The sequence below is a fragment of the Epinephelus lanceolatus genome, chromosome 17 (assembly GCF_041903045.1).
Source record: "Epinephelus lanceolatus isolate andai-2023 chromosome 17, ASM4190304v1, whole genome shotgun sequence".
In the NCBI taxonomy this organism is placed as follows: domain Eukaryota; kingdom Metazoa; phylum Chordata; class Actinopteri; order Perciformes; family Serranidae; genus Epinephelus; species Epinephelus lanceolatus.
The window spans coordinates 7,426,975-7,450,009 of NC_135750.1; the positions used below are offsets into that span (position 1 = coordinate 7,426,975).

The 23,035-nt window shown below is 41.9% G+C and overlaps 1 protein-coding gene across 1 annotated transcript in view; it reads right to left on the reverse strand.

Moving 5' to 3' along the window:
* adss2 (adenylosuccinate synthase 2) overlaps positions 1–15,361 on the reverse strand; it is a 39,783-nt gene extending 24,422 nt beyond the window's left edge. Inside the window, exons 1-2 of the mRNA XM_033613349.2 lie at positions 15,023–15,361; positions 1,521–1,623 (exon numbers count right to left, since the gene is read on the reverse strand). Coding sequence (XP_033469240.2) covers positions 1,521–1,623; positions 15,023–15,211 — 292 coding nt within the window. The 5' untranslated portion in view covers positions 15,212–15,361. The remainder of the gene's footprint in view (positions 1–1,520; positions 1,624–15,022) is intronic.
* Positions 15,362–23,035: the final 7,674 nt, after the last annotated feature.

The window sequence follows — 23,035 nt, forward strand, 5'->3', positions numbered from 1 at the left end:
TTGATTTTGGTTTTGGAACAAAACATATATCTTTTTCCAACCTCTCCAGGTAACGAGTGTCATTAATACACGACGTGCCCCAGGCACAACATTTAGCTCCAAATCCACAAAACCAGCCTGAAAATGAAGGAAATCTGAAACAATGAAGCACAGCTGTGTTGGTGTCAGACACTTGGTCTGAGCCGGCCCGATGCTACGTTGTGATTGGCCAATTTGCGTCATGGGGGCGAGACGTAGCGAAGGGAGACACTATCAGAGTTGATCAGATCAGATCAATGGATGAGAGGAGCACCACCTGTGCCCAGAGTACACTCTGTGCTCTGAGAGTGTGGTGCAATAACCAAACGATAAATACATTCCTGATAAACAGTCCAGCTCCAAAAGTAGATAATCAATATGTGGCAGCAGATGATAGGCCGCCGCAAATAAATGAATATGTCAGAAACCCTGGGTCAAACTGTCAAACTAGGCAGTGCTGATGAAATATGAATAAAGATTCTGTTACTGCGTTGCCTGTCTCTCTGCCTCAAGTCTTCTTCAAAAACATGACACTGTACGGTTTAGGTGTAAAGTAAGAGAGCTGTGGTTGAAGCTCAACTATTTCAACATGGCGGCCAAGTCACACACTCTGGTTTACAGCTGCATAGGACACTAAAATATGTCTCTGAAAACATTTGAGAAGAGAAAAAGCAATGCAGTGAAAGAATCTTGATGCATAATTCATCAAAATGTCAAACTAGGAAGCGCTGACAACAGTTCAAGTAGTGATTGACAGCTGCGTCAGACACTCCTCAGCTCTGATTGGTTCTTTTTGTTCACACACAGTAATGCCACTAGAAGCAATTGGAGGTGGTGGAGGAGCATCATTTATCTGTCTCATATACGACTGTGTAAATATGGTGAAAGATTCAGTAGTTATTTTTACAAGTGACCAACTGTAGCTTTCAGTGAGCAAACAAAAATATCTACTTATTTAATTTATTTAAGTTTCTTAAAAAACATTTGTCCTTTCTCCCTCGACTGGGCACGTGCAGCATTCTCTGAAGCACCATCGATCCAAGTGCACGTCACACTGTAAACATGCTGAAAGGCTTCTGAGCATTTGAGCCAGCAGAAGCATTAATGTGTCACATATCAAAGAAGTATTGAGGGATCATACAGCTGCAGATGTGTGCATGCGTGTGTGTGTGTGTGTGTGTGTGTGGGGTGGAGGTTGAAACCAGAAAGAAAGAGTAAGACACCATTAGCTAATGAAGTTACTGCAGATGAGTGGATGTGATGCAATCTGCAGTCTGGCTCTGAGTCAAGCTGATCGCACTCGCTGCAGCCGTCCTCAAAATGGAGGCTGTTCCTGCCAGCGATGATGAGCGGCGGCGGCAGCAGGCTAAAAAGAGTCTTGATCAATTCATCAAGAAAATACAGAGGAAAGACGGCCTTGGTGCTAGAGCGACTGTGCGTTATTGTGTGTGAGCAAATAGTGTGTGAATTAAAGTGTTTCTGCGTCTGTGTGTATTACACACCGATGAAGGCGGTGGCCTTGGGGTTGATGATGCCGCTGGGGAGGAGGTGAAAGTCATACTCCACCGAGTCGACCACCACTGTGTGTCCTGCGTTGTTGCCGCCCTGCAGAGAGGAGACACAGAGCGATGAGACAAACAGACACACACAGAGGCCTAATGGAAGCAAGTTTGTTTGGCTGAGCTGGAAGGCAGGCTGGATAGTTTGGCAAGTAGCAACAAGCATGGCACATCAGCCACCGGCTACTGTCTGTTAGTGTGTTAGCTACTCTGTGCTGTTGCTTAGAGACTCCCGCTCACTACGCACTCACATCCCAAGTGAAGGTCTCAGTCCAGTGTAAACGTACTGACAGATGTGTGAGCAAAGGATAGTTAAAATGGATTGTTGGAGCTATGGATTAAACATTATGTAAATAATGCTCTGGTACCTACACCCAACACCACCTTGTGTCCAGACCTGCTGCTCCCAACTCATACATCTAAAAACAAACTGCAGTTCAAACTTCACACCTCAAAGCCACAAGCGGCCATCACACTCCAACAGAGGACATGTAGCTGGAGGAATGATGTGTTGTTGTGCAACCCTACTAACAAGCTACGCTGGCACGTATGAGTCCAATAATAAAACCAGAGCCAAAGACAAAGCTCATGAAAGAACATTTCTGTAATCTATCATAAACAACTATTGCAAATTAGATTCGGCAATCTCTCCTAACTGGATAAACATAAATTGCTCATTTCATTCTGATGAAATCACCTCATCATGAGGAGCTGATTTCATCCTTCACATAAACTACTACGTCTTTAAAACTACCACATAATGCACCTGTCATGCTCCGTTTGTGTTTCACTGATACAAATGTTACCCAACAGTTCATCCATGAAGCAAAGATACTTTTTTCCTCTTACTGTATGTATAGTGCTCTTTGTCAATCTTGATTGTTTTGAGTTGCCAAGTGTTGGAGATATCGGCCGTATAGATGTCTGCCCTCTCTCAGATATCATGAAACAGGATGACTCTCAGCATGTGATGCTCAAAGCGCCAAAAAAAATCATTTTGAACACTTGTCAGCGATGTCTGTTTCCAGAAATCATGACTCAGTTAGGAACTATTTTCTTTCTATGAGGCTACACCCGCCATCCGTATCACTACGCAGAATGTGTGCCTAGCACTACTGAAATAGCTAACGTTACAGCTCAGCCGAGGAGGACGCCATTATGTTTACAACTCCGTGCTGTCACAAACATGAGCCTGTTGTCCGTGAGTAGATGCACACTACCCTCTGCACTGTGATACAGTTGGTGGGTGTAGTTCAGTAGAAAGAAAATAGTTCCTTCATGAAACTGTTCACAACAATGTCTGTGGTTTATCTTGAGTAATCAGGTCATGATTTCTGGAAAGAGACATCGCTGTTGAGTTTTGTTGTTTTTTTTAAATGTTGGCACTCTGAGCACCACAAGATGAGTGACGTCTCGTCCATTATATTGGAGAGATGGCAGACATCTCTACGGCTGATATCTCCAACACTCTGCAACTCATACCAACATGATTTAGACTGATAAACAGCACTATAGATAAGAGCGGAAAAAAAAGTCCAAAAAAGTTAAGGAAACGTAGTTTCTTGCAACCCTAGAATTAAGATAAAAATATTCACAAACGAAAAAACACTTCTGGTTGCTGATAAGTAGTGTTTAACTTTTGATTTAACACTAAAAATTAAAACCCTCGGCGCACACTGCAGCGCAAGCAGACAGACTCAGAGTGCAGCGGACCGGTGGAAAATGTCACCATCAGTATATTATTTTACATCAATAAAATCTATTTTATCATTATTTTGAGTCACATTGTTGAAAGAATTTAGTCATCTGTGTCCAAGCAGGATAATAGGTCTCCATTCATTGCACGTCAGGCTTTCTATTTCCTTGTCGGAGATGTTTTCTTTTTTAATTACATGATAGCTATTCTCCCTTAACTTACCAGTAAAGAATACCTTCGTCCATTTCAAATAACCCGTGGCAATAATAATATCCCTGTTCTCTGATTTACTGTGAAACTTTTTTTAATCAGACCAGAAGACTTCTTTACTCGGCCTAATGGGGTTAGTGTTGTGTTCAAGGTCTCCCCAAAAAACGGGAGGGAAAAAAAAAAAAAGGTAGATTATTCGATTTCTTTTTTTTTTTTCCACAATCGAATCCCGTGACATCGAACGAAGCTTCGAAGATTCTAATTTTTGGGGTCAGCCCTACTCCAAACAGAGTAACTCCTCACGTCTGTAAGGTCACTCCAGCAGTAACTTCCTGCAACAACTCAAATCTCGTGAGACGTGAGATTTCAGAGCCAGACTTTCACTCTCGGAGTGAGTGTTTTGACTTGCCACAACAAACATATCCAAATTTTTACCCTATTTTGACCAACTGGATCTGGATGAGCCATTTGAATTTGGTGACCGCCCGTATTTATTTGAACACGGAATACACAGACGTACACGGACACAGAGCTCATTGAAACTGAAGAGCGGACGAGGAGAGAGAGGGAGCAGCAACAGGCAGAGGAACATGTCCGAATCCAGCTAAAGGTAAACACAGACGTTCATTTCTCCTTACCGTTATGTTGCTGGATAATTATACTAACAATCCGAGCCTATCTGTGTGAAAAAAATGCACTTTTTAGTGGACGTATTTTGACGTTGTTTGACGCTGTCTGAGTGCCCTATCATTTAATACAGCGCACGCTAACGGGCTGCAGGCAGGTCAGCCCTAGCTTCGTACTGGAGGAATGTCACATATTGAACATCCTATCACTCATTTAGACAAAAGTAGATCGGAAAATAGGGCCCAGGTTGAAAAACATTAGTTCCTCTTTAAGTCCTGCAGTCGGACACCAGCATACAAAAAGATACCAAGATTAGCAGTATCGGTACAGCAGTGTCAAACACGTGTCATCAGAGCAGAGCTGCACTGTGATGAATAATAAAGAGGGAGCAGTTTAACAATAAGTTAGATGCTAATAAATATCTTTCTAAATAAATAAAAGTCAATACAATGAAGTTCATTCATGTACCATTTTTTTTCCTCAATAAGATCTTATACAAATCCAGGGTCCATCATCTCCATGGTCACAAAGAGTTGAAGCTGCATGTTCCATTGACAATATATGCATTAAGTCTTTTAATCAATTATCTATATTAAAATGACACTGGACACTGAGGTATGTTCACATCCAGGATAGAAGACTTAGTATCACCTTGCGCCAAACATCTCACTCAGGGTCAATGCCACAACAGATGCATGACTGCCTCACTGCAGCCATGCCAACATAAATGTGAAAGGGAGTGATCAATTGTTTGTAATCTGAATCTAAATTCTGTATCGAGCACATTTGGATCCCATTGTTGTGTTTCTTAGGACAGACTCGTGGATTTTGTTCATGCCTGAGACAAAATTCTAGAAAACTGGAAACAGATGATCTCTAATCACTCCCATGTGCCACTTATGAACAAACAAATTTGTTTGTATGAGAGGTTCTTGCATGACGACTTGCGTCATTTTGCTGGTAAACAAGCAGCTCAAACTGTGATAAGTGGCAAGTTACATTATGCACTTCGATACAAGGAGTGTCTGATATTAACGACCTGGATCACCCAACAATACCTGGGAGAGCCGCAGGGACATGACTCGACAATATGACTTTTTATTCAGATAAAAGAAGACGTTGAATTTAAATGTTTTGTTTGCACTTACGCCATAAATTAAGATTTGATATTCTAAAGTTCTGGGATCATTCCCAAACAGGCAGGGGCCGCATTAAACGGTGACACACTGTGCTTGCTGGGTGTTAATCTGGACACTGCATACAGGCCTGCACATGATTTAGCACAGCTGACAACAGAGATAAAAATGCAAAAGTGGAGCCCAGGAGGAGAACAGTGAGTCTTAGTACGACAACGCCACAATCTGACCTGCTTTGCCTCTCTCCGCTTTATGTTTCGCAGTCATAGAGGTTATTACGCCGCAGCTCATGGGCTTACAGATGGAAAAGAAATACAGGATGATATTAGCGGCGAGAAGAACATAAGCAAAGCAGAAAAGATACAACGGTGAGACAGGAGGGGGAGAAATGAATCAAGGAAGGCATTTTAAGTATCTTTATTTTTTGCCGTGCCGATAACAAAAAGGCAGCCGCAGATCCATTCATGTCGCTGCAGCAGCTTGTGTCGCTGCTCACCACCTGAGGTGCCAGTTCAACTTTTGGTCCGTCCTGTTCCTAACTCTGTAGCCTGTGGATGTAAATCAAGCCCAGCATGTGCTTTGACCACATGGGGTTATTCCTGGCCACAGCAGTACCCTGAAGGTGGAGAGGGGGGACAGATGGTAGGGAGGGGGCAGATGCCTCTCCTTTTTAGATCCTTTTTACGATCCATCCCATCCCCCACAGAACCTAACTCTGGTTCTCCTACAGTCCCGTGATCGGCCTCTTATTCCCATCACGAGAAACTTTTAACACTCACCTGATATTGTACTGTGGTTTGTGCACTGCTGTGGTGACACTGCTTATCTGACTCTGTGTGTGTGTGAGAGAGAGATTACAATATGAGGTCCAGAGAATTTGATTCAACAGAGTGGATTTAGAGAAGATGAGTTGTGGTGGGAAACAAACAGTTTCAACCTGATAATACCTGACTGATGTTACAGACCTCAGTCTAGCTACATGGCCGTCCTGATTGTCCATACATACATAGTCTTTCTTTACCCAAATCCAGGGTCTATTAAGGATATAAATGCGGTATAGATTGTAAAGCCCCTTGTGATGTTGTGCTACACAAAACAAAAAATGGACTTGACTTGACATTTAAAACTGAAGTATTTGGTAGGAAATCTGAATGACAGGCTGATAAAACTTTCTCTTATACCTCTCTCAAAATAAAGCAACTGTCTGAGTTAACTGTAGGTGTTAATTAGTGACCCTGCTCCTGAACCAGGAATAAAAAAGGGCCTCACATCCCTCTGCTTTGGGCGTACCCTGCCTCTCGCTCAATGTCAGCGGTCATAGGCTCCAGCCCCCTCCCGCCACCCCCAACAGGATAAGTTACTGAAAAATGAATGGCGCACACTTCTAGTGGGTCATACGTGATGATTGAGAGGACTTACTTCTGTACAAGTTCTACACTACTGCAATCATCAACCAAAAATTCTGCACACTAGTTTTATTATAAACTTCAGAAGCAGACAGAATAAACAAAACATTTAACGTTGTACCAGTCTGTGAGCACACTCTACAAAACTGACGTTATGTTTTGCATAATGGCTTCATTCATTCATTAATTGTCTGTTACCGCTTATCCTGTTAGGGGTCCCGGGGTATCTCTATCCCAGTTGACACTGGGTGAGAGGCAGGGTACATCCTGGACAGGTCACCAGACTATCACAGGGCTGACACATAGGCCCCTTCTACACTGCCAGATTTTCAGCAAATGTTGGGCCATTTTGCCGGCAAGCTGCGAGCGTTAAGACACACAGAGCCGGATTGGCGAGTTGATCCGAGGTGCCCAATTTTCCCAATTTGCCCAACCTTTTTGGTTTAAACAGAACAAGGCGCCCCTCCACCACAGGAGGGGCTGTTGATGACTTGTGGGAGGAGCTGTTGATGACGCTGCAGGTGCGAGCCACTGATAGCAGGAATTAGCGAGCAGCTAGTAGCAAGAGGGAAACGCAACCCTGACAGACACTGTAAAGATGAGCAACTGGGGAGACAAGGAATTGCGCACCCTCCTTGTCCTCGCAAACGAAGAGGCCATTAACCGTCAGATGACAGGGACGGTGAAGAACGGGCCGACTTACAAGAGAATCATCGAAGGACTGATCAGCGGCGGCTTCCCTCCCACGTCACTGTTTACGTCACACGCTGAGCTACATGTTTTGTTACTTGCTCACGCCCCCCATTGCCCCGAAAAAGGCACATTCTGTATAAACAAAAGTAGGCAGGCGGCATTTTGCCGCACTCCCCGATTTTGCTTTTATACTGCCAATGCTGAACGAAGACGAACAAATTCCTATTTAAAAAAGGCCAGTGAGACAGACAACCATTCACACTCACATTCACACCTATGGACAATTTAGAGTCACCAATTAACCTGCATGTCTTTGGACTGTGGGAACATTCAAATGCCGCTATAATGGTATCTAACTAAATTAATTTCATGATTGTTCAATCTGCCAATTAATTCCTCTGTTTTCATACATAGATTTATATAAAGTCTGATTCACATTAAGCAGCAATGTGTAAAATAACTACAGACCTTTCTTGTGTCAGAGAAAACATCAGATATTGGTTGTGTTCATTGTCTTCCATCAAACACACGTGCGTTGTGTATAAAACAGTGTCTCTGAGCAGCAGGGTGCCATGGAGAGAACAGAAACCACCTCCTGGACAGGGTCAAGGTCTCAAGTCCGAGCCCTGAGTGTCGTTAACGTGCACTTCAAGTATTAACACAGACCTAAGGGTGCTTGTGTCAAACATCTCCTGTAGGTATGTCGGTATTCTGCTCAGTGGGTTTGACTTCATGTCATATAATGTGATCCTTCAACCTTTTAAGTGTTGAACGCTCTTGTGCACATATTTACCAAAGTGTGCATTGAAAGAGCAAACAAGATAGAAGTGTGTTTGCCAACCAAGCCTTGGTTTCAGTAAACATCTCTGTAGCAACGTGTCCAGTGCATTGTATCTGCGAGGTAAAGCTGGACTCATATATCATCCTGACACAGTCTGTGGGAAATAAAGACAAATACACTAAGAGAAGCCACAGTGTAACCATGACCAGGGTGCTCAGAGACAGAAAATAACTCGATGGACTTGTTTCAGAGCCCTCCGGTCTGTTTCAGGCATGCATATTTATCTCCAAGCACAGTCAGGCCATAATAATAATTAGTCATACAAGCAGTTACACATCCTGCTTTTAAAGCCTCCTCCTGAATGTCTCCTTTCGACTATGTAATGCATTTCATTCAGTAACAAGCAAACCTTACATAAAAAACTAATTTTACAGACTCTGACTGGTAAAATATTCAATATTATTTAAGTGCACCAACTTTGCTTCAGTGTCAAGTCGAGACTATTTTCCCAACAATCAATTTACTGTTTTGACCCAAAAGAAGAGAAGAAGGATGGTGCAAAATGCCCACTGTACTTTCAGAGAGCCCAAGGCCTCATATGCAAATGCTCATGTACTCCAAAGACAAATATAACATTGAATACTGTGGCACATATGTGGCAAAGCAAAGCAGCAAATCTTGACATTTGAGAAGCTGGAGCCGGAGAATGTTTTGATGCTTCTCTTAGAAAATGATGCAAACAATTAATCGATTATCAAAATGTTTCAGTTGCAGGGTCATTTTCTGTCAGTTGGCTAATCGCTGCAGCTTTAAATTGATCTAATATTGATTAAGCATGCTTTCACACCTGCCCTGTTTGGTTCGGTTCAATTAAACTTAAGTTCATTTGCCCCCTCAGTGTGGTTCGTTCGTCTGTTGTGGTGAGAAGGTGTTCCGACCTGGATGTGAACCAACTGCAGTCACATGACACATTGTTTGGGTTAAACATGAGCATGTTACAGTCCTGGAGGATTATTAATGTGCACCTCCTCCTGTACTGCCTTAATATGCACATTCAGCACATCCAATGCATCAAAACATTGTTTTCTAGTTGGAGCCGCGCCTCGTTTTCAAACTGTATGGTTTGACTAAAATGAACAATGACAGCAATATAGTCCACGATGAGCAGCGCTAAAATCAACCTGCGTAGTTGTCCCTCCATTGTGACATTAGAAAGTGTCACATTTATCTTGCAAGTGTACTCTTCTTCAACGTTTGCTTTACTTCCTGGATTTTTCCCCCACATGGAAATTCTGACCAATCAAGAGCAGCTTTCTCACACAAGGCATTTGATCTGGTCCTCTTGTAAATGCTGCCGTGAGAACACGAACCAACTCTAGGCAATTATACAACTTAGTGACAAAATTAGTCCCTGATTCAGACCAAAGCAAGACAACTCTAGGTCTGAAAACAGTATTTAGAGATCCCTGTACTTAACTATGCAGACAGTGAACTGCTCATGCAGTAATAAATGAAACAAACTTAATCATTTTGTGACAGTTTATTACTTTTTCAATGCAATGGACAGCTCATTATACATGATAAATATTTAGAGTGGTCACTCATTAATACTTCTCATCTGTGGGTAGAGAAAAATAACAAGAACAAATGTGACTTGCAGCACAGCCACATCTTCTATTAACCTTGTTTTGGATGAAGCTGCACCCTTTACTTGTTGAAACATGGTATACATATATGATATTCCACAATAATGACTTGCTGACTCTCTCGCCATCGGTCTCCCGGGATGTGTTTTGCTGGTCGACGCCCCCTCAGCGACACACTCTCCTTTACTCTCCTGTAACCCCAACTGTGACTTCTAGGATCTTCAATGTCTGGACTGTAAGGAACACCAAGCAAGACTGCTGGCAAAGCTTTTTTATAAAAAGATCAACGCTATCTGCCCCTGCAACCCCCAACAATCACACACACACACCGTGATGTATGGAGGGGACGCTGTGCAGGACGGCTGCCAGAGAGCGGTTTATTTTTATATGCCTCGACAGGACTGCAGGAACAAGGAAGCTGCAAGGCTCCGGAGAATCCTTGTTATGTCAACTTGTTATCAACAGGGACAACTTATAGTCCACAGAGTTAGTGCGAGCACTAAAAGATTAACAACATTGTCTGTGTTATTAAGGAGGCTGAGCAACATGGTGTTAAGTAGGTAGATATGATATTGGCTTATTGTAGATGTCGGTGTGTCAGCATATATGTAAGCCAATAAGAGTCAAGACACCACAGTGCAGATATACCAAAGATAATTTAGAAACTGTCTCCGTAAGATAGCGTATCCACCAAAGGGTACTGACAAAATGAAAAATGGCGGTTTATATCTGGGTCACAACTCGCTGAAAAACTAATTTAAGGGATGTTTTTTTGTGTGTTTAAGTGGAAAAAAAGAATGTTGTCTGATAAACTCTTAGTGGATTCTCAAATTCTCAAATACTGATATAGAGCAGTGTCCTGGTGAGCGAGTGGCGAGGATGCATACAGCATCATCAAATATTCCCAATCGATTCTTACAAGCACCTTTTGTTTTAGGTAGAGCTGCCATGATAAATGCAATATTGAAATACTGGGTTATTGACAAGCCAACCACAGGGAGTGGCAAGCAACTGCCACAACTGCTGTGTTCATGTTTTTAGGGTTTTTATCATGGGAGTGCTGCGTGTTTACAGGATGCTATGAATGCCAACAGCATGACGAACTGAACGTCTAAGAGATGTGGCCAAGAGTTGCGACCTCTCACCACCGCCACCTTTTACCAAGCTGTCACAGCAGAGGAGCAGACCAATCAGCACAAGCATTAAAGTATTAAGAATTAATAAATAAAAAAAATAAATATCTTAAACAAAAGGATAGATTAAGTAATTTGCAAAAACAAAACAAAAAAGTCAGTAATTCCTTCGCTGCGACAGCCCAGTTGCACGAAACAAACCCTCTCTCATTGGATTTTTCTTGCCTGTCAACTGCCCAATAAAAAGGCAAAAATTCCAAAAACTTTAATACTGGTGTTGCCCAATAATTGAGCTTATAGTTGCCTGCAGGTAAGGGAAAAGGGTAAAAGGGTGTGATCCTTAATCAAGGAAAATAATCAGATTTTTCAAGTCAATCTGAGCTTTCACGCAGCTCCAGTGCAACAATAAATAGTGTAAGGTAAAGCATGTTTCAGCTCTTACCAATGGATGGAAACCACTGGCTTCCCATTGACCTAAAGAGTATCGTGAATGCACCACTGTTAAGTACAGACAACCTCCTCTGTGGTAAAAAGGTTACACATGCACAAACGCTGCAGTGGCAACGTACAGTCATTCTGACTTCATCGCCTCAGCCTGCAGTCTTTCCCTGCATTCATGTGGTGTCGGAATAATCGGAAAAATGAGCTCCACACTGGGAAAATTCACATGAACCCCTCAAGTAAGCACAACTCAGAAAGTCAAGAAAAATGTACACGACTTGCCAAATTGACGCCGTATTATCTACAAACATGGCAGACAAAGAAAATGTTAATAAACTTTTTATTAATTCACTAATTGCATTTTAGTTTTTGCTCACGTGTCATTTCTCAATTGGTAATAGGTTACAACCTGCTAGTTACAAAAGTATCTATTAGCATTAACCCTGATAACAAGTCAGGTACAGCGATATTTTAGTGGCCTCAGGGGATGAACTGGTGAAGCAACAAGCCTGGGTAAAAAAACATCACTTCGATAGCTGCAAGAAACGTCACTGAGCAATAAAATATGACACTACTTTTTCACAGTGCCCAAGTTTTTCCACATTATGACTTAAAAGCTCATCAACACACCACAGTTGAAAGAACGACTTCCCAAATCAGGGAATAGGGCCATCCGAGGAGCACTTGAACGCAGCATCTCACCTCAGTTTACACACAGACTGTAAAGCAGGGAAAGTGTTAACAGACAAGACAGAGAGCTGCGAAGGTTTGAAGTCTATTCAACAAAAATAGGAAGTGCAAACTAAACACATCTGAGTTCTTCACACGTGTTTTGCCGTGTGCCAAATGTGCCAAAACATGAAGTGATTGTCAAGGAGCTCGGTCCTTTCTTGACTGTTTTCGCTCAACTATTCCAGTTCAGGGAGATCGGCGACATGAATCTTCCCAGCACACAGTGGGCAAACAGCAGAGAAAGGCCATGTCAACACGTCCGTGACAACATCTCAACGCAGACTCTCCAAACCACCAGTTTTGCATGTGAAAACTAGAGTGCGTGCAAAGTCAACACAACGCGCCAGGAGTCAAACCACAGAGCCAAACATGCTGACCGAGTCCAGATAAAGAGCAAGTGCAGGGTCACATGGATGTCACTAAATATACAGCCTGATAAGATAAAGCAATTACAATCATTTGTTGTGCCCAGACACTGAAGGTGAATTACAGCTGGCTATCAGCTGCAATCACATCTCTTTACATACACATCCGTTTAAGAGAAAGCCCCGCTGTCACAGCTACACACACCGAAACATGACATCCTGATGTTAGATTGGAGAGAAAGCATCTCTCAGGTCTGTGCATCCTGACACAGCTAAGCATGTTGTCAGCACATATATGACGTCTTATTTTTAGCAACATGTCCCTTCCAAGCCTCTCCGAAATGATAAGGTGGTGCATGTGTGGACCATAAGCAGGACGATGTCCATTTGTCAATAAAATGTCGGAAAATTGTGAAAAATGTTGTGTGTAATTTCCCAGAGACAAAGATGACGTCTTTGAATGTTATGTTTTATCTGAAGCTATTGAGTTTATTATCAGGTATGACAAAGACCAGCATCAGATTCTCACATCTAAAGGTGAACTACACAGGATGGTTGAAAAAGAAGCGAAAAAGAAGCCACAAAAAACTTTCATACTATTTCATTAAAAAGCATGAAACCAGAAAATGTTTGGCTATTTCCAATTAAGTGTCTGTCGATCGACTGATTGATTAATTGACTCCAGTGTGTGGTGTGTGTATGTTCAAGAGCAGCCTGCAAGATCAGGACAACACTAGAACGTACAGACAGGTCAATAATCAGTAATATGATGATGCATCCCTGTAATATTTATACCGAACTCCAGTGTAAAATAATATTATCTAATACTATGGATATTACGGACAAGTACATGCATTCATTGCTCATTTTACACATCTATGAATGTCAGATTAATTCACATTTTTTCTAAATTTTATGTATCAAATCTCACATTTAAGAAGCATGAAACCAGAAAATGCTTGACTCTTCTGATTAAAAAAACAACAATAACAATAATAATAATTTATTAAATGGTCAAAGTCATTGACCACTATTTGTCTGTCAATTGATTAATTAATTAATTTATTTATTGTTGCATCTTTAATGTATGGTGTGGTGTTCAGGTGCATCAGGAGAACACTAGTCAGGTCAATAATCCGGTCAATAATCCACTAGCGTATCTCTGTAATATTTATACCAGACCACAGTGAAGAATAATATTATTTAATACTATGGATATTACGGACAAGTACATGCATTTATTGCTCATTTCACACAGCTATGAATGTCAGATTAATTCACATTTTTTTCCTAAAATTTATGTATCAAATCTCACATTTAAGATGCATGAAACCAGAAAATGTTTGACTTTTTTGCAGGAAAATAAAATAAAAAGACTACAACGATTTTTCAATGACCAAAATAGTTGGCGCCTAATTTTCTGTCTGTCACTTAATCGACTAATTGTTGCAGCTCTAATGTTTGGTGTATGGACATGCTCAGGTGCAGAATGCAAGATCAGGAGAACACTAGTCTATTAAAAAAAAATAGTTTTTAAAAAGCATCTGCACGCACAGGCAGGTCAATAATCACTAATCCACTAGCGTATCTCTGTAATATTTATACCGAACTCCAGTGAAGAATATTATTTAATACTATGGATATTATGGACAAGTACATGCATTCATGCCTCATTTCACACAGCTATGAATGTCAGATTAATTCACATTTTTCCATCAAATTCTCACATTCCAGAAGCATGAAACTTGCATGACTTATTTGCTAATAATAAATAAATAAAATGATTATTGCATGATCAAAATTATTGGCAACTAATTTTCTGTCGACTGACTGATCAGTTAATCGACTAATTGGTGCAGCCTGCAAGCTCCAAAAAACCCTAGTCTGCAGCATCTGAATGCACAGAGAGGTCACAGTGAAAGACTCAAATTTACCACTGACATGCTGGTGTTTAAACTGGACTCCAGTGGAAAATAATGACACTTAGCACTGCGGATATAATGAATAATTGCATGCATTCTCATGTCAATCAGCTACAACAGTCTGATTAATTCACACATTGTCTAACTTTAATGTTGCAGCCTTCAACACCAGGACCAGGATATTGCAATACCCACAATACAGTGCATCATCAGTTCTGAACATAAACTTGTGATGAAGTGTAATAAAAACCAGCTGTCAACATAACTCCAGTCTCTGTACTAGCTAACCGATTAGCTTTAACGCACGGACGGTGGCCGGTAAGCCCGGTACGGGGTGATGCACCTGGTCACGTTAGTGAGCCCAAGATGCCTTCAGCTCCGTCGTCATGTGCACACGACAGGAGTCAGTTCATCAGTGACAGTAAAGGTGTCTGAGCGGCTACAGGCAGCTAGCAGGAACTCAAGGTGACATTAGCAAAACACTGAGTGAGACAGCTAGTTATCGTTAGCCTGCTCTGTAACTGACACCTGACTCAACACAGCTCGAGCTGCCGTTACCTGCGCGGCTTCCGGTAACTAGCTTAACCCGGGAACGGACACATAACAAGTGAATGCAGCATGGAGGAGGAAGAGGAAGAGGGAGAGGGGGTAACCAACCTGACATCTGCACACCATATCCGCGTCTTGTGCGAGCAGATCCACAACTTTCCCCTTCCCCTCGTCGCCCCACTGAGCCCCGAGCACCACGGTCACTTTGTTGCCGACGGCCGGTCTGAGAGCACGTTTTGTCGGGCTGCCGCTGCCGTTCGCGGCCGCGGCAGCTCCCTGGCTCCCACCTTCCGACATGTCTCCTGGGTCGCTGGCTGACTACAATTGTGCGCCCTTTCGCACCGACCGCGCTGCGCGCTGCTGCACCAAAGATAGCTGAGAGTATCGGAGGAGCTTCACTCCACAGCAACGTTTGGACGCGAGGAAGTAACACGCCTCGCACATGCGTACCACAGTGTCGGAAATTACAGTTGTCACACCACACATACCTGTGAGTAGACACAAAGCACGCAGCTGCAGCTTTAAACCTCAGCCACTTAACTCACATGCACTCTCTTTTAGGATGAAATAAAAATATCAGCCCCCCACATTTAGTTTTGGTGCTTTATCCGAGGTAGATCTCTGATATCCGACAGCACGTGAATCATCTTGATTATTTCTACAATCTCAGAGGACACGCCCACAACTCTGGAGGTGTGTTCACGGCCCAAAGAAGGTTACAGTAATTAACACGTTTCAATATTTAGATTCATTTTAAACCTTTCTGTTTGTGCATTTTTGTTTTTATCTTCCAGAATTTGACACCCTCATTTTGGTGTTCATCTGTGACATTTTTATAATTAATATTTAATACTATATATATATATATATATATAGTGGATAAGTACATGCATTCATTGCTTACGTCACACAGCTGCAACAGTCTAATTAATTCACACATTTTCTAACTTTTAAATATCAAATTCTCACATTCAAGAGGCATTAAAACAAGAGAGTGTTTGGCTTTTTGCTAGAAGAAAAAGACTAAAATGATTATTCGATGATTGCCAGGTAATTTTCTGTTGATTGACTTGAGCCTGCAACATCAGGACAAAACTAATTAGACATTGACATTTTGGTGTTTCCCTGTAATATTCATACTGGACTCCAGTGTAAAATAATGATATGTAGGGACTTTTTGTTATTTATGAGGGGTAAGGTGGTGCAAGAAGTTAAACTCGATATCCTATAGTCCTTTTGTAGCAGGATGGGGACGGTTGAAACACAACACACTCACAATTGCATTTCCCTCAGTTGGTCAGAAACTATTTTGACTACACCAACCACATTTTTATGAATTAAACTTACACCTGTCTGCCAATTACCCATACTATTTAATCATGATTACATGTGGTCTGTTGTTCACAATATTTATTTAAATGGAAGACATGATCTGAATCTTAGTGGCGGTTGCAGCATGACACAGGGACGGTTACAACATGTTGATGGGACTGTCCCCACCCTGTCAGCCATGACAGACACACTGATCTGGACACATGCTAACCATGTCACTATGAAGTCAACAGAACAGTGATTCAAACTGAGTTAGTTTTTTATTGAGTCGTACAAAATATCAGGATTGCAACTATCTCCACTCTCCCCTGTTGTAGAAACATATTTTATTAATGAATACAAAGCAAGTGCCCCAAAGTGTGCAACAACAAACAGCATAAATACATGTTAATTTACAGTTAAACAAACAAGCAACACAAATAAAATGGAGTCGGATGTAACACCAAATTACACACAGACACTATAAAGTGTTAGTTTCCTGTTTGCACTGTGAGCAGCAATATGCAGTAGATATAGTTTTTAATTTCACATACCAGAGCAGTTTACAGTGTTCACGTGATTAATACAAAACGTGGCATCAGGAATTATTTATTTATTCAGTGTTCACTTTAACAGGGCCAAGGGCACAGCATGGACCGGTGCCACATACCACAGTATTTATTGCCTTGGACAAACACACACAGGGCAGCACAATGATTCAATTAAAAGCTACATAAACAACTACCTGATGGTTTATTACATCTTTACAGATGTTCTAAACTTGAGTGTGTAACTTGTGCTGCAGTCCAAGAGACTAAACAACATATTTTGTTGTAAATATAGTAAATGAACTGTAGTTCTGTGTGTGCATTTAGAGAAGAAGAGGCTTGGTTTGTTTTAATTAAGAATGCCTTTCTAATACTTATGTAGTCACTTAACAGGTAACTCCAGTCACAGCTCAGAAGCTGTTGTTTTAGTTGGAGTGAATGACACTGCAGAACGAGCTACTAGAAGCACGTAGGAGGATGCAAGCATTTTAGATTAACAGGGACATTTTTCAACTTTAACTCATTCATCATGCTCCAATATGCATCCTTAAATATCTCACCTTTGCATTTCAGCATTTGAATTATTTATTCTTTATTTGTATCCATATTAGCATCCACAAAATGTTTGCTCGTCTTCCTGGGGTCCACACAGAAACAACATACAAACCTAATATCGCATTGATCAGTAGAATAATAAAATGCACAGCGAGTCACATGTTAGGATCAGAAATTAAGTGAAATAATAAAAAGTATTTGGCATTTTCAAACACCTGCCTGCCACCCTGTAAACCACATAGGTTTTTGTTGCTATTGTCCAAATACAGTAGACTTAATTAAACACACACAGGAGCGCTGACCGTGTTAAATGTGGTGTATCTATAATTATTTGGCTCCCTCTAGTGGTGATCAGCGATGCATGCAGCTATCTTGTTGCTCACAGTGTGGAGCATTATGCCCTGATGTTCCTGCAACTGAACTGGAGCCAGTTTAACACAGCTGGGTGTGTTGGTTGCTGTTAAACTCTGCCTGTGACATGCATTCTCTTCTTTCAAAATACACTTCCATTTTCACAGGAAATTTACCGTTTACATACAGTCTCTTTCAAAATAAAAGCACTATGTCAGTACAACAATGCGAACTGACTTTTTCAACAACTAAGGCACATGAGTTGGTGTTTGTCGGGCCCATCCGCCACCACTCCTGCCCAACCTACTCAGACTTTTGCCGCCTTTACTTTTGTTCTTGTCCTGCTAAGTTTCCCCCGATGCCTCCGAGCGCCGTTAAACTACAACAGCGACCGGCTGCGTAACATGCCAACGTTAAAAGGCGGCGTTTTCATCAGTCTGTGACGCTGCAAGTGGATTTCAACCACTTCAGAGTGTGACTTACACTTTACCTGCTCTCTGGGCGAGTTATCCAACGTCATGTAGACCCTGAAACACGCTGTACGTTATCATGTCAAAACAACGAAAGCTCTCTGGTGCCCACTCAGCTGCCACTACACTGCTGAGAGGATGTGGAGAGAAAGAACATAAAGTCGTCAGGAGGAGAGCTGGTTATCGTTACCTCTAAGCAGCTGGTGGCTGCAACGAACAGCTCTCAGAGGTTGCATTGATTTACATTGTTAAGCGTTCAAGCTATATTCAGCCGGGGGAAGCTCGCCTACAGCGCCAAATGTGCTCGGACCACCACTGCTGATTGGGCACTTGCGAGAAGATTGTGGTGGGTAAAATTAAAGTTTATGAGCCGAAGTGTAAGTGAGCATCTTACTATATAATGACGAAAAACTCTGTCTGTGTGTCTGTTCCACGTTTTTCTCCTCACTGACTTGGTCAATCCATGTGAAATTTGGCACAGCGGTAGAGGGTCATGGGAGGATGCCAATGAAGCAATATTACATCAATTGGCCAAAGGGGGGCGCTATAGCAACCGACTGAAATTGCAAACTTTGAATGGGCACATCTCATGAATTTTTTGAAAAACACTTCAAATGGATCTCTTCCTAGGAAGTTTGAGCGATCTGCATGAAACTGGGTGAACATAATCTAGGGACCAATATCTAAAGTTCCCTCTTGGCAAAAGTTGGAAAACTTACTAAAACTGAGCTTCTATAAGGCAATGAATATTGCGGAGGGCATGGCTCATCACGTAAAGGTGTATAACATCTCAAGGGTTTCACCCATCACCACGCAACTTTGTAGGCATATGACCACACATAATCTGAGGGGACCCCTCCATTATTGACCCCATCAAACAAAATGGGGGCGCTAGAGAGCTCATTTCTTTTCTAGGCCTAACCGCCATATGGATTTTTACTAAACTTGGTAGATATGTAGAACAGGATGCCTCAAGGTGACTGGAGAAATTTAACTCTAATTGGCAACTGGGTGGCGCTATAACAACAGAAAAATGCTTAAAAATGGCTGAAATGCGACTGATCACTGTGGCTCCCCCTGTGGCCCAATGTTGTTGTTGTTTTTTTTATTCTAATTTTTGGTATGACTAAATCATGGTATGGTATGCTGTACATAATCACGGAAACTGTCGGTGTGTCATTCTGTCAGTCAGTCATTCTGTCTGTCCCACGTTTTTCTACTCACTGACGTGGTCAATCTATGTGAAACTGCACATAGGCATTGAGGATTGGCATAGGTAGAAGATGACAGAGCTACCAATGGGTATGGAGTGGTTTCAGTTATTTCAGAAACAGGAGTTTAGTTGGGTGGCCTTAGAGAATGTGGGCAAAACCCCCAAAATGGTGCAGTTTGCTGCAAGTTTGAGAGCTCGGCTGATAAAATGGTTAAGGGTCAAGTGTCTGTTGTTCGATAACCATTAATAAATAAATACATTTGTAAAGGAGGAAGTAAAAATTGACTTTGGGCAGGTAGATCTCTAGCCCACTTATGACCAAGCAACTAAAAAAAAAAAAAAAAAACATTAACACAGAACTTTGTACTTGTATCTATCCATTTGTTGAGCTAGGAAGCTAACTATCAGACTATACACTCACCGCCCACTTTATTAGGTACACCTTGCTAGTACTGGGTTGGACTCCCTTTTTTAATTCTTGGTGTCATAGATTCAACAAGGTGCTGGAAACATTCCTTAGAGATTTTGGTCCATATTAACATGATGACATCACACAGTTGCTGCAGATTTGTCGGCTGCACATCCATGATGTGAATCTCCTGTTCCACCACATCCCAAAGGTGCTCTCTTGGACTGCGATCTAGTGACTGTGGAGGCCATTGGAGTACAGTGAACTCATTGTCATGTTCAAGAAACCAGTTTGAGATGATGTGAGCTTTGTGACATGGTGCGTTATCCTGCTGGAAGTAGCCATCAGAAGATGGGTACACTGTGGTCATAAAGGGATGGACACAGTCAGCAACAATACTCAGGTAGGCTGTGGTGTTTAAACCATGCTCAGTTGGTACTAAGAAAATCTCTCCCAAACCATTACACCACCAGCAGCAGTCTGAACCGTTGATACAAGGCAGGATGGATCCATGATGCCAAATTCTGACCCTACCATCTGAATGTTGCAGCAGAAATCCAGACTCATCAGACCAGGCAATGTTTTTCCGATCTTCTATTGTCCAGTTTTGGTGAGCCTGTGTGAATTGTAGCCTCAGTTTCCTGTTGTTAGCCGACAGGATAATTACAGGAAGAACCACAGTCGGCCAACTGATGTTAAAATGAGACAGAGTGTGAGCGTTTTGCAAACAAACCAGGACATTTGACAGATGTGTTAATGAAATCTCTTCATTTGTTTGTCAAATCTGAGGGCAGATAAATTCATTCCGTCTGGACCACAAACAAAATCTGTGGTCAGCAGTGTGTTTGACACTAAAGAGTTTATATTTGGCCTCATGTCTCAGATAAAGGAGGCCTTTGTGCTCTTCAACTACATGATTTGTTTATACATATAATATTGTGGTTAAACTGGCTGACACAGTGATTGTAAAGGGAACTGTGGCCGTCTGCACAGTCAGTGTGTGTGTGTAAACTGGTGTGATATACTGTTCAGATTATATTGTAGCCTTTGTTACAGTAAATGTGCTTTTACATATAGGTGTGTAAGAGAGTGTGTGATGTTATCAGTTATCAGTGGTGGAAAGTGTTTGTGCTACTTTATTCTGCTCCACTAAATTTCAGAGGGAAATATACTTTATACGCCACATTTTTTCACAGACAGCAGTTTAATCCAGTTTCAGATTGAGATTTACATTAATGATAAGCACATGTAATGTAAGCCATCTGTCTCACCTTGCAAACAAAGCAGTGTCTGCGTTATCACTGCTGCAGCCTCTTTTCTTGAATCAAAAATCTATTAATCGAACTCAGCAGCCAGAGACATGATGACATCACTCCAGTTTTAGCATCTTTGCACTGGCTCCCAGTATGTTTTAGAATAGATTTTAAGATTTTACTGATTACTTTTAAGGCTCTTCATGATCTCTGTCCCAGCTGTATCTCTGATGTCTTTGTGTCGAACACGCCAGGACGTACTTTGAGGTCCTCAGGCAGCAGAGGTCTTTTGTCCCGAGGTTGTGGAACAGTCTGCCCAAGGAAATCAGGTCGGCAGAGTCAGTGATCTGTTTTAAGTCCCTTCTTGAAACATACTTTTATCTGAGAGCCTTTCCAGATTTTGACTTACTTGACTTAAACCCTTTTGCTCTTTGGGGAGCATAGCTCATTCATGAACTTCCTCCAGCTGGTTCGGTGTTGGGCGATCTTCTCTGCTTCCTTCCAGGATGTTCTTGTTTCCTTGAGTTCTGCCTCGACAGACCTTTTCCAGCTGTTTCTTGGTCTTCCTGGCTTTCTTTTCCATTGTGGGTTCCAGGTTAAGGCCTGTCTGGTGGTGTTGGAGGATGGTTTTCTCAAGGTGTGCCCGATCCAGCCCCATTTCCTGCGTTTGACTTGGGTTTCAATTTGTTCTTGTTGTGTAGTTTGCCAGAGCTCATTTCAGCTGCTATCTGTGATGCTTTACCGGCCTGGTGCATTGTTCTAATGTTCCAGGAGCCAATCTTTGTGTTGTGTTTGGCTGTAATAAGGGGGATCAGCTGAACAACGTCCTTCCGGCTGGAGTTGTCCAGCGTCATTTTTGTCTGGGGGGAGACACCTTCCACTTCCAAACTTCGCTGAATGATTTCCAAGAATGTTTCTGTAATCATGTTTATCGACTGAGCAGATGATTGGCCCACCTAGCTTCACCAGTGCCCCGTTGGCCAGTGTGTTTCCGGGTGGGTCCAGGCAGGCCTTCATGGCTACTGTAGCGGCCCGGGTGGCCATACTTCACCCTGCCTGGCAATCCCGTACTTCTAGCTGTTTCCGCCTCTCACGACATGGACGTGGGGTTGGACTTTGAGTAGTCTCGCTCACCAGACCTTTCTCAAGAAAAGAAAGGTCTGGCTGGGCCGACTCTCACTTTAAGATTGGAGAAAAAAACGCCCCGGCTGCTTGTATTTCTTTCAACCAATCACAATCGTTCTTGGCGGTGCCACAGCAACGGTGCGCTTGCAAAAATATTGTCGGGGGGAAACAAGTTTTGGTGTAACACGCCCACAAAAATATCACCTACAGGACGCGAACCATGGCAGAAAAATGGCTACATCTCCGCAAGATCAAACACCGCAAAAGTTAGTAAAGGACGTGTTGAAAACTGCAACCGGTGGTGGTAGGGCGGGACTTTCAGCGGGTGGCTCGTTCCGCCCAATGAGAGGCTGATCTATGCAGCGAACTTCCACCCACTCAGACTAGACTTTGAGAGACCAGATTTTACTTCAGTTTTAAGTTCATTTAGACTGTATTTTATTTCCTCAGTTTTTTACACACTAAAGTGTTTTTTATCAGTTCTTTTAAAAGTTGTTTTCATGTCTTGTCTGTTTTAATTATTGACATGTAAAGCATTTTGTATTGAATTTTTCTACAAATAAAGTAGCTAATTTTTCATACATCTGTTAATTACTTTAGTAAAATAGTCAAAAGTTTATGTTCTTTCTTTTTTTACAATTCAAATTTGTGTTGCTTTCATTATGAGGACATGACAGTACATCATCACACATTGTGAGACAGTGGCATAAGAATTTAAAAAGGGGGAATACTAAAAAATAAATAAATAGTATGAGTGACATACTAATCAAAGCATATTTAGGAAGAATATTCATGCCACATAGGACAGTTAATTACTATCAGGAGACAGCATTCATACAACAGACTGCAGTCAGTGAGATTAAAGTCCTAAAAGATCCTAAATCGG